Source organism: Anser brachyrhynchus (assembly GCF_964034855.1).
Source record: "Anser brachyrhynchus genome assembly, chromosome: 5".
NCBI lineage: Eukaryota > Metazoa > Chordata > Aves > Anseriformes > Anatidae > Anser > Anser brachyrhynchus.
The window spans coordinates 60,550,262-60,562,386 of NC_137699.1; the positions used below are offsets into that span (position 1 = coordinate 60,550,262).

The 12,125-nt window shown below is 36.1% G+C and overlaps 1 protein-coding gene across 9 annotated transcripts in view; it reads right to left on the reverse strand.

Moving 5' to 3' along the window:
* The window catches only part of LRRC9 (leucine rich repeat containing 9), a 53,904-nt gene that overhangs the window by 40,193 nt on the left and 1,586 nt on the right, over positions 1-12,125 (reverse strand). For all 9 annotated transcript variants that reach the window (XM_080595671.1, XM_080595673.1, XM_080595674.1 and 6 more), the window contains exons 3-11: positions 10,873-11,091; positions 10,167-10,307; positions 8,757-8,820; positions 8,079-8,149; positions 6,247-6,429; positions 4,844-4,999; positions 3,276-3,472; positions 1,847-1,978; positions 284-460 (exon numbers count right to left, since the gene is read on the reverse strand). In XM_080595671.1, the coding sequence (XP_080451797.1) occupies positions 284-460; positions 1,847-1,978; positions 3,276-3,472; positions 4,844-4,999; positions 6,247-6,429; positions 8,079-8,149; positions 8,757-8,820; positions 10,167-10,307; positions 10,873-11,091 (1,340 nt within the window). The remainder of the gene's footprint in view (positions 1-283; positions 461-1,846; positions 1,979-3,275; positions 3,473-4,843; positions 5,000-6,246; positions 6,430-8,078; positions 8,150-8,756; positions 8,821-10,166; positions 10,308-10,872; positions 11,092-12,125) is intronic.

Sequence of the window (12,125 nt, forward strand, 5' to 3'; positions counted from 1 at the left end):
GATGCTAACATTGTAAGTCTGTAAGTCATTGTAATTCTCCTATCTGGTATTTTCTGTCAAGCTACGGACCTTTGAAGACCAAGAGCCAGTCAGAGAAATACCAAACACAGGGACTGTGGCAAACTTTGAGTCACCTTTACTTGTGCAAAAGTGGCTCAAAATTCTTAATAATCCTAAATTATTTGATGCTTTGCAAAATCTTTCTGTTCTTTGAAATCACAAGGTTTATTTTGTTCGCATGCCAATGCTACAGCAAAAGAGCACTTAAAACTTAGGCACTTACTCTGCTACATGGAAAACTTCTTTTTCCAAAAATGTTTGAAACTTCTCTTCAAATTTCAGCCTCAGAATTTGATTGTGCACTCTAAAGATGCGGTTTATTTTCACTCCCATGATATCGTATGCTCTGAAGTCCCAGGTACAAAATCGTGACTGAATTAGTTCGCAGCAGGAACTAAACCTGCGTGCAGAAATGCACAGAGGAAGACAGTAAGTTAATAATAATTTGTTCTGGTTTTGCACTGAATTTTTCAGTGCAATCTACATGATTTTATTCTGTTTCCTATTCAAAAGGAAGAATCACAAACAATACCTCTTGTGCGTTTCATTTCATTACAACTATTTTCTCAAATGGAGATATAGAAGTTTACCTAGCTTTATTTGAACTCTGTATTCAAAGTTAAGCATCAACCATCAATACCTTGTCATCTGCGACTCACTGTGTTCCTTTCCTCTATTTGCACTGTTGTATTTAAAATTTGTTTAAGTCCTACTTCACTACTCAAATGAGTAGTTCTGCCATACTAAGTGCAATCATGCATCAAGTGAGCATGGTTTGCAAGAACCTGCAACAGTTTCTAGAATAAAACTTGAGGAGGAAGAGATGGTCCATTGGCTAGCTGGGAACCTGGGGGCAGAAGCTCAGTGTTCTCTTCTTCCACCTATGTCCTGTGGTACAGAAGTCAGGTCACTTAATAAATACGTGGCCATTTTCTCTGTGTCTCTCTAGTAACATGATAAGCTCCTGTGCTTCCATCTGGTACTGTAAAATTCCTTAATGATTATGTGATAGTCAGACACCTTAGGAAGAACTCCAACCTAGAAATGCAGGAGGTTCCACAGTTTTTCAATGAGTGGAAAGTTTTCTTTTAGAAAGAAGATATACAAACAGTGAGAGTTATTATCTTTCTCAGAAAGATTCTGTGCTAAGATTACTCATTCAAAAAGCTTGGGATTGGCTTTCACCCCTACAATAGTAATTTATTAATTTTTAAGCAAAAACATTTATTAATTTTCTAAACAAGAAGATTCTTGGCTTTGGAAAGCAGCATGAAAACTAAGCAGAATGCTATTTATAAACAACCTCAAAGTATGCACATGACTACCTGCAGCTCTAATAAACATCCCTGAACACAAAAGGAAAGCTTAGCTGAGGTGGACAAGCTTGGTGTACTCAAGCAGAAAACAGCCCTTGAAATACTGCCAACCTAAATCTGAATCTCCCCTCAACTGAGCATCAAGGTTATTCACACAGAGATTACGTAAGCAACTTCTAATGCTTCTTCACAAGTAAAGGTCTCTAGGAACTTGGAATGATCACTATCACTGTCATTATAAAACAACTGAATAGCTTGCTTATTCTTGTGCCTTTCTTTTTTTTTTTTTTTTTAAATCAAAGGCTTCAGGACAAGCTTCCTCTCTCATCAGCTATCTGCAAATGGTGTCAAAGCAGACCACAGAAGCTTCAGAACAGTCCAGATCCTTGTAATACACTTATTTTGTTAAAAATGATTAACTTGGAATCATAAGAAACTTGCTCTAGTTTGGAGTATCTTAAAAAGTTTACCAGGGATTATTTGATAAGCCTTCTTCAAAGCGAATGTTTCCCACTGTTTCCAATTCCATCAACAAAAATTGTACTACTAAGTTAAAACTCTTCTTCTTCTTCTTAATTTCCAGTTGGTAATCTCTTTCAATTCTGCAAAAAGAAACTAGAAGAATTTTGCCTGGAACAATGCATCAAGGACATGCATAAATTAACGTAATAAGAGAGGAGTTAATTTAGTGGTTTTTTTTCCTCCTTTTTTTCCCCCAAACCACCATTTTTTATTTTTAATCTAAAAGTGACAGATGACAGATTACAACGGTGGAAGCAAGGTCCTTTACTGATCATAACACCAAACTTTATCAATTTCACCCTCGACACTGTGCTGTAATCCTTAACATACAGGAATCACCTCCGAGTAAGAGAAGGTCTCAGTTTGCTATTTGGCATTCATGATATCAATACAAATTGCTGAGCTTGGGTTCAGTGTGAGGCACTGGAAGAAATCAGCGGCAAGTAAAGGCAACAAATTTCACAGTATGTTTAAGTTCTCCCATTCCTCCATCACTTTGCCATCCTTGAAATGATCAGCAGTCTTTCCCTCTCTTTATGAACAGGCTTTTAAAGGATACTACTTCTGCTCAAATGTAAAAACTAAATGATTCAACAGACTCTTTATATTACCCCTGCCAATAGGAACAGTCTTTATTGGTCTTTTAAACCAAACCAAAGCAAAAACTAGGCAGACTGAAAGATGCGTGGTATGCCTTAACTGTCCCGCGAAACACAAAATAGACTGGATGGCTTTCTACCCTTCAGAAGAGAACCAATTCTTCCTTCATGAAAATTCTGTAGAATGAGCTTCAGACCCATGCTGGCGTCCACCACCAGGTCTGTGGTATCACTAATATCCTTCACATGCCCTACTGTGAGGGACTGTGTGCAGGCCTCGTGCTGGCAATTGACTTCAAAGTGTATCTGACTCATGAAGTACTAAGCCAAAAACAACAATGACAAGAAGCTGCAGCCATTAAAACCACATTGGAATTACAAGGGAAAAAACAAAACAAACTGCGGCGTTTTGCTGGATCTCTCTCTTGTTTAAAGGCCCAGAAATCTTCTTCAAGCACCAGTCCCATATAACTACTCATCCCAGATGTTTTTGCTCAAACCTGTCTTTCCCTGTATACTAAGACCACCAATAACATGAATGGCAACATCTATCATGGCAACAGCTATCTACTAGAAACTGGCTTGAATCTAATAACTGAGACCACAAAAGAATTGCCACTTTAATATTTGCAATGTTCAGTTTGGACATCATCCAAAACAAGTAGGAAACAGGCTCCATGTCCTGTTGTTAATTTCCTAACCATCCACCACCGTCATACCCAATTATTAATGTTTGAAAATATCAGACTTCTGTTCTTACACAATTCAGTAAACATACTCATCCAGTTTTCTGTTCCAGAATGTTATTCTTTCCTTCATGGCACTTATCTTTTGTATGAATGCCTTTTCAAGGCATGCCTTTTCTGTATCTTCAGTATCATGAACTGAATTTTCAGTTTCCAAATCCTTACTCCTTGGAGATCCGTTCCTTGATGTTTTATTCAACATTTCCAGCTTGGCCAGTTCACGTTCCAGCTGATAAAAATACCATACCATGATTCAGAGGCAAGAGACTAACTTAAAGTATGGCAGGAACATTATCTTACATTTTCTCAATAGATAAGCCCTCTAAGCGTGTACTATAAAGCATACCTGTAAACATTAAGTCAGAAAATTATTTCTAAAAATTCAAAATCTTTTGTCAATAGAAAAAGCTGAATTACTCGACCAAAGGGACAGCTTTGCTCTGCATGTATTTTTCCATTGTACCCTGGCTCAAATCCGAGTGCTATTCATATCAATTAGACCATTGTTTTTTCCAGGCAGGACCAATTCCTCAATGTGACTTCATTATGATGCAAGTATCAGCAAGTAAGAGAGAATTAGAGGGTACAGTTAAAATGGAACTGCTGCTTTCCTTCAAACACCTAAGGGCAGGGATCATTTCTCTCCCCATGTTTGATCATCGTGTGACAACAATTACTCACTGTTGAGTTGAAGCAAAACTCTTTGCATTATTTTCTAAAAGGTAAACCCTTAGAATCTGTTGACTGTTGATCGAAGTACTTTTAAGGGGTCCTATTTATGCAGTCAGCAATATTTTTGTCAGTTATTTCTATACAGACAGATGTGCAAAGAGCGTTGAAGACCTACTAGGAATGTTTACGAACTGCTGTACAGAGTGGTTGCACCGATGCAACTGGAATCTGATCCGTTATGTTGACTATACTGTTCTTAAAGGAAGGGGAACAGACTAATCAATTAGAAATCAGAAACAAACAAACAAAGAAAACAAAAACACACACAAAATCCAAGCTTAGGTGAGGGAAAAAAACACTTCCCAACATGCAAAAGCGTCCTATACCAGAATGAACACAGATCCTTCATAAATGTTCATGGTATCAACTAGAACAGGCAATAACCACAATAATCTGGGAACTCAGCACAAAGGTCCTTTGCAAACACCTGTACTGGATGAATAAAAGCAGCAACTTGAAATTCAGTTTACCACATTAGGTGAACATCCTACCTAGCCCACTCTTCTAGGGTGGATCTCTCAGGCTTTCACCTTAGGGTTGTTCCATTAAAAAAAAAGTCATTGGTCAAAGCACTCACTTAGGGCTTAAGAGAGCAGATTGAACTTATTATGAGCCTGCCAGAAATGAAGCTGGGAGTAGATCCCTTGCAACACATTAAGTGTCCCATATGCTTGACTGTTGGCTACTCTGAAGAAGAGCTATCTTTCAGGCATAAACTGAGTCCTACAAACTCCTGGATTACAAGGATTAGTAAGAGCTGATGTACTTTCATGAAATAATTTATTGAACATAAATGAGTATAACCTTTTTTTTGGATGATGATTTAAATGATACATCTCTGCTGACATTTCAAGCTATTTCAACTTACATGCTTTATGTTGCAGCTGAACAACTTTATCTTCTTTTCTGGCAAATTCTGAAGCCTGCATTTGCTTTCTTTTAGCTCCTCAAGCCTGTCATGGAGCTGTCTGTGAACGCTTTTTACACGCATATGATAGTACATTATTTTTTTCATAACTGTGGTCTTTAAAAAAAAGGAAATTATTCATTTGTTATTAACAAGTTGTAACTATTCACAGAGCTTATTCCTGAAGAACAAAGCAAAACACAACATTATACCTATGAATTGTGCTTTACAAATTGCATTTGCATTTTCAAATATACTAAAATGATATTTAAATTTGACTGTATTTGAACATCAGACATTGGGTGTTGTCTGAAGAACATATTCTTATATTTATTTATTTTTTAAACAACCAATAATACTACTTGTATGAACATTCTAAGAATTTTATGCTGTAGCTACTGATCAAACTATGGACTCATTCCACATATCTCAGTTAGCTCTAGTCTATATTCAAAACTGTTCAATAACATCATTAGGAAAACTTGCTCAGTGTTCTGGATAAATCAACAAACACGTTTCTCATCTGAGACCAGTTGCTGTTCTGAACACTTCCTCTCATGTATTAGAAGCTTTTTTTCCCCCCACCAGGAACATTTTCCAAAGCAAGAAGAATTAACTGCTATGTGTTTCTGCAGACAAGAATCTTAACAGCTACCCATAAGACTGATGCCACATATTCCACATTAAAGTGCACTTTGTGACTTGCTTCACTAAACTATGGAACCTATTCAGAAAGTTTTTCCTATACTCTGTTAAGCATCAAGCTAAACTTCCTGCAATTTAAAGATACTCTGCTTGGATAGCAAGACGTCTGAAAGTAAGTCCATTACGTGGCAAACTAATGTGAAAATGAATCTGTAATAATTTTTGTAAAATACTTGGCATACTTGAAAACACAATACATGAACCCATATTTTCAGTAAATTCTTCCATGTCCTTTGAATATGACACTCTGGTTTTGATGTTAGGTTACTGACACTTGAGATGACCAATATTTAAAACAAAAATGTATGCAACATCATGTGCAACTTTTTCCATCATCCTTTTTCAGTACTAAATAGCAACAGCCTGAAATGCAACAACTCTATGAAAAAGTACTGGCACTAAGTAAAAGATTTATGTTTTTACTGGTAGTAAATTGCATACATTCAGATTTCAGTGAGAATGTATATTATTTCAATCCAATACCATACATAAAGGGAAGCGTACAGAAATTGTGAGACCATGATAAAACTCAAAATTTTGACAACCTAACATGGTATTGAGCAGTAACATAAAGCACTCACTGTAGTTGGCTGAAACTCAGATATCGCATAGTAACACTTACCATCAGTAACAAATTCATTCATGAAATCTGAACTTACCTCTGCCAGAATCTTGATATGCTTTTCAGAAACATCACATGTATCAAACCTTTGAAGCTGTGGTATATGATACAGCACGTGGATAGCATAATTAGAAAGAAGACAAACAGGGTTGGGCCCATACTGAGGATCATTTAGGCCCAAATCTTTCAAATTAGGTAGTCTTGACAAACCAGTGAGTTCCTGAAAAACAAGCAAACTGCTATCACAACAATATATGTCAATACACCTTATTTTAAAAGGAAGTATTTCAGCACATTATAGCACAAAGATCAAATGGGATATTACTCGCTAAGGTTTTATACAGAACAAAAAAATACACAAACTGAGGGAGAAAGGAATACAGCACAGATGCAGTAGCTTTCATGAGCATGGGCTCATGCAACTTTACAGACCTTTCAGGATTCACGTAGTGCATTGGGATTTTTTTTTTTTCTGGGGGTTTCATGAATTCTGGGAAAAAACAAACTACAACCAATCAGTGAAAGAAAGCAAAGCACATGTGTGAAAATAAAGGTCAGTCTCTCAGGCTCTATGAAGAAATAAATCTAGAAAAAAAAGTGAACCTGTCCTCAAAAGCCTCGATCTTCCTCAAGCTTAAAATAAAAACGAGGCCATTGTCAACAAAACTTTTGAAATCCTTCCTTATGATAAAGACACAATTTAAAGGGCTTTCATTAGAAATGAAGAATAACACAAAGGGCTACCATACCTAAAGTACAAAGCGATCAGCTAAATGTCATTATAGTTAATTTAACGTTCTCAATTCCCAGGATGAATTCACTAATCATTCCTAAAATACCTCCTAATATCCTGCAATCCCCAGCACTTGGCTAAACTTACAATCTCAAAATTAATATGTCACTAGTGACATTGTCTGTTCACGTGCAATGTTAAAAATATTCTCTTCCCTGCTCAATTCACCTTCTATGCCCTGTCCCTCCCCTGTTGGGCTCTGTTCCTACTTCATGTTAACTGTACTTCTTCCCCATGTAACTCTCCTAGGCTCTAGCTAGCCTGTTTATTCTCTTGGCTGCCATCCTAGTTTACCATTGCATTTGCCCCATCTAAATCCTCCTCTGAGTTTTTCTGCCTCCTTTTTCATTTAACCTCTTCTTTTCCTTTTTCTACCTTTCCTCTTCTTGACCCTATGTTCTTTGTCCCAGGCTATTTCTTATCATTTTCAACTCCAGTTTGTTCCTTCCTTAAGCTGGTGGCCTTCTCTAAAAGAGTGCTTAGCAGATGAAGCAGGATGTAATTTGATCCAAACATCATCAGCAGAAGACAGGAATTAGAGTACAGGGGACACTCTTGCTGAGCACTTGTATCCATTGCCTGAAGCCTGTTTGATTTGTGAACTGTTAATCCACAGTCTGATTGCATTTAGGAGCTGAGTGAGGAATTGCTCTGTTTGCTAGGACAGTGAGCAGACAGGTTAAAAGAGGCCGGAGTCTAGCTGCTAAAATCTGAACAGTCAATACTGAACACATGCATGCTGTGATTTTTCTGTGACTTCTACTGTAGCCACACTGAACAGGAAGCATGTAAAAGAAGTAAAAACACATAATGGGTATTTTCTGACAAATTCTAAGTCTTTGTAACACAGTTTATTTGGAAGCAGTAATTTTTGCAAAAGAAAAGAGCTAAAAAGCGTATGAAAACAATAAAAGTTAATATTGAAGTATTTTATTTTTTTAAAAAGACTTCCCATCACAGCCACGTGTTATGGGTCCTCTAATATCATAAAGAAAGGTCAGCTCTCTTCCCAGCAACAGATAAAAAGCCAAACAAAACCAAAACACATCTAAAAGAAATGTAAAGTGTGAACATACCTTGAAGGAAGATAATTTGTTACCAGAGAGGTTTAATATTTCAATTTGTATATTGAAGTCTAAGCAACTTCCTAAAATTAAACATAAAGACAAACAGCAATCAAGAAAAAAAATATTACCCTTGTCTACTGGGATATCTACATTTTCATCTTCTGGACTAGTTTTCACCACACAAACAAACCCACGCAAATGTTTATTTCATTAACACAATGACATCATACACATATTATTTTCCATTTTCACTCAAGAAGTAGGAATAGTATTTGGAAGATCTTTTTTATTACACAAAGATAAATCAAGAAAAAGTAAGATTCTCTAGTATTAGTGTAGAAATGCAGAAATTATTTACATCTCCATTTGTAATCAAACAGGCTTAATATAGATTCAAACTAAAAGTCAGTTATACTAGAGGTGGTGAAAAAAATGCATAAATACCACTAATACCAATTTTCTGTCTTCTTTGATATGGCTACAGCAATGGAAAGGAGTTTGGTGTAAGCAGAGATGAGCCCTAGGGAGTTTGGGATGACCAGGGCTGTGTATACTGGATATGGCTCTAAACCATGTAAATTGGTAAGAATTCTTCTATTAGAATGAGATAAGGATTAAACTAAATACATAAATCCTCAGTAGTAACCAGAATGCTCATGCTAGAAATGCCAGACTGACATCACTTACCTATTTTTTCTATTACGTTTCCAGCAAGGTTGACCTCTTGCAAATTCTGCAGAGTATGTAAGCCCTGTGAACGTTTTAAACAATACAGTTTTAATCTAATATAGCACTGCCAATGCTGAAAAGCCTGTAGGCTACGAGGCAGATCATTCAAATGTAAAAATAAATTTGACTGGAGTCTAAACAATGTTTGCCTCTGTTGTAAACTATAGCTTTCTTTTGACATGCAAAGAGGAAAAGCATTTTGCCCAAAGGGAATGAGCTTGGAAAGCCTTTGTAAATGATACTGCAATGGAAATAAAATTAGTCCCCCAGCCTTAGTTTCACAGCTGTGTATGAGAAATCTAACAGATCATGCCCCATGTCATAAGTACTCATTAGCTTTTGGCTGCAGCCCGTGTCTTGGCCTAGGGATATATATCATAAGAACTATATCACTGATGTCTGTCATTTCTCTCCATGATGACACTGCAGTTCTTTGCAGAGATGCCACTACTATTTGCAGTGTCCCCATTAATAAATAACAACTTCTACCTTGTAACATTCTACTGCTTTTACATTTTTTCTCTGTCAGGTGTAATTTATCAGTATCTCCTTCCTCTCCCCATCAGCATGCTCAACTTTGATTTCTCTTCCCTCTTCTTTCTGGCTTTGGAGACTCACATTAATCCGATCCTTATCATAAACTCTTCTGCTCTAACTACTTTTATATTGATATCAGTATCTCCTTCTGCTTTGTTTTCTTGCACTCTCTCAAGTTAAAGTGGACTAAGCTGCAGCATTCTGTCCCCCGATGGGAGTCTGGTAATTCAGAATGCTATGTGGTCTTTTGCTAGAAATGGCCATCTATACGTTTCTTCTCCCTTTATTTGCCAAACTGGTAATCTCAGAACTCTTGCTGGTCCTGGACCAACCTCCAGCCCAAAGGTTAGAATTTTATTTTGAGGGGACACAGGGGAAATCAATTTCCCCTTGGAGCAAACTTCATATGTAACAGCCTGAGGAAAACCCAGGATACAAGTTCTCCTTAATAGGAGCTGATCCCTCCAAACAAAAATGCCAAACACGAATATTAAAATTAAATGGAAAACCTTTTATGTAATACAGGCAAAAGGCTGCAGTTATAAGAAAGCTGAAAAAAATAAAATTCTTTCCTCATCAGAAGTCACAGAGGTCTGAAAATGGTTGATTTAGATAACTCTGCATATGAAGAAAGCCTTGACAGTCAATCTGTTCCAAATAAAGTTTCAGCCTTAACTCTTATATACGTAAGTTTTAATGTTGCTCTTTCTGTTGTTCAATTATTCTAAAAGTTAGCCTTACTTATTAACACGTTTTAATTCCACACCATTAATATACCATACATTAGACAAAATAGAAGACAAGAAAACATAACAAGGACACCAGACTCACCTCTATATTCTTGATCAGGTTATTATTCAGCCAGAGTACATTCAGTTTCGTTAAAGCTTCCAGATTTTCAATCCTGGAAATTTCATTGCAATAAAGGTAAAGCTTTTCTAAATTTACACATTTTTGTAGACCATCTATTTTCTGCAATAGAAGAAAATGTATTTGTAACACTGAACAACAAAATGTCACTCTTTTTGTTTGTCAATATGCTATCAACTTGCACAGAAATTTAAGTAGTTCCAAATGACTTAAGATCACACCCTCAGAGCAGAATTTTGATGATTTAGAAAGCTTTTCAATTAAGCCAACAAATAAAAAGTACCAGCAGCAACAATACTTCACGATAAATAATTATTTGTTTTTTAAATACAGTGTTATTTTCATTAAAATTTCTTCATTCTAACCAGTGTCCTGGAAAAGGTTTCAATATAACTATTCTAGTTATTAAAAAAATGATTCTAATGAAAGAGAAAAAAAATCCAACAGTAAGTTCTAAAATAAATAATAATAATAAAAAAAATTTAATTTGATACGTATCTAAAATGGGATTTTGGATACTTAGAGAAATGTCAGATCTAGACTCCTTCAGAAGGTGCCTTCTTCCTTGAACAAAGGAAAGGAGTGCTTTCAAAAGAATCTGACAGTCATTGCAAAGGACTGGAAATTGGCTAAAGCTGGCTAAAAAGAAAATTCATAGTTAACTTACCACTAAACAACACTCAGCAATCCATAGCTCTTTGAGCAATAAGCAATGCTCCAGATCTGTAATGTTTTGAATACTTTGTCCAACGAGCGTGAGAGTAGTTAGATTGGGGAAATACTTCATGCCTACAATTCTGGAATAACCTGAGAAAAACATCTCCAGTGCTGTTGTTTTCAGTCCCTCTTGATCAATGTTCTCATAAGACAATCCATTACATATGCACTAGAAATGAAATGAAGCCATTATTCTCTTTATGTTCATACTGTACAAAAATACACTACGAAGCACCATGTCTTACTAACATTACAGTACTGCTTAACAGCAGTTGTGTCTTTTCAAACTTCCTTTGCATTAAAATGGTTTTGCAATTTTAACTACATTAAGTATGTAACAGTTAAGTAGCTTTCTTCTGCTCACAAAGTATTACACAAAATCTTCTTACCAAACCTCAAAATGTACCTTAAATTTAAAACAACATAGTTTTCAAGTATGATAATTTTAATTTAGATTAAAACCCAGGAATGTATAACTTTATCTATAAGCTAGTACTTGTATGTGTTCATGCATATGTGTGTATGCGAATAGCTGGTGGGTTTTAGCAGTCTTGTAGTTTTCCACTTCTAAAGTCACTGTATCAAGTAAATGCAATACAAGTTTTTGGCCACGAAAAAATTAAAAGTTTACATGGAATTTCATTCAGGATGAGAACAAGGCACAAAACAGTAGGCATCTACACACATGCCTCTTGCCCATGCTCTCAATGTTAGTCAAGGGATTCAATCAATACAGCCAAGGCCAGAAGATCCCAGAAATCCCTTCTGATGGTCATACAGGAGATACTTACACTAAATTGACTTATTCTGTTAGTTTCCTGGACAATATATACTAAGGATGGCATACAGTTGGCCACATAGACAATACAGTGCTATTTCAGAGGTCTTAAAAGTATCCTGCAGCTGATATTCCAGACACCTTAAGTCAGTAAAATGGCACTAAACAGCTGTATCAATGCAGCTGAATCCTATCCTTTATTTCCACTGACTGTAATGAGCATATGTAAACATGTAGACACCTAAATGAACATGGAGTGGGACCCCATTTTAAAATTCTAACCAGTTCATAGTAAACTAAGATATTGGAAACTTCATCTATCATCTGACTCTGTTCGCAACTATCTGTGAATCTTCAAAAAGACGTGACTGAGTCAAAACTAAAAGATTTATTTTGACCAAATGTATATAGCAAGATTGTTTTTG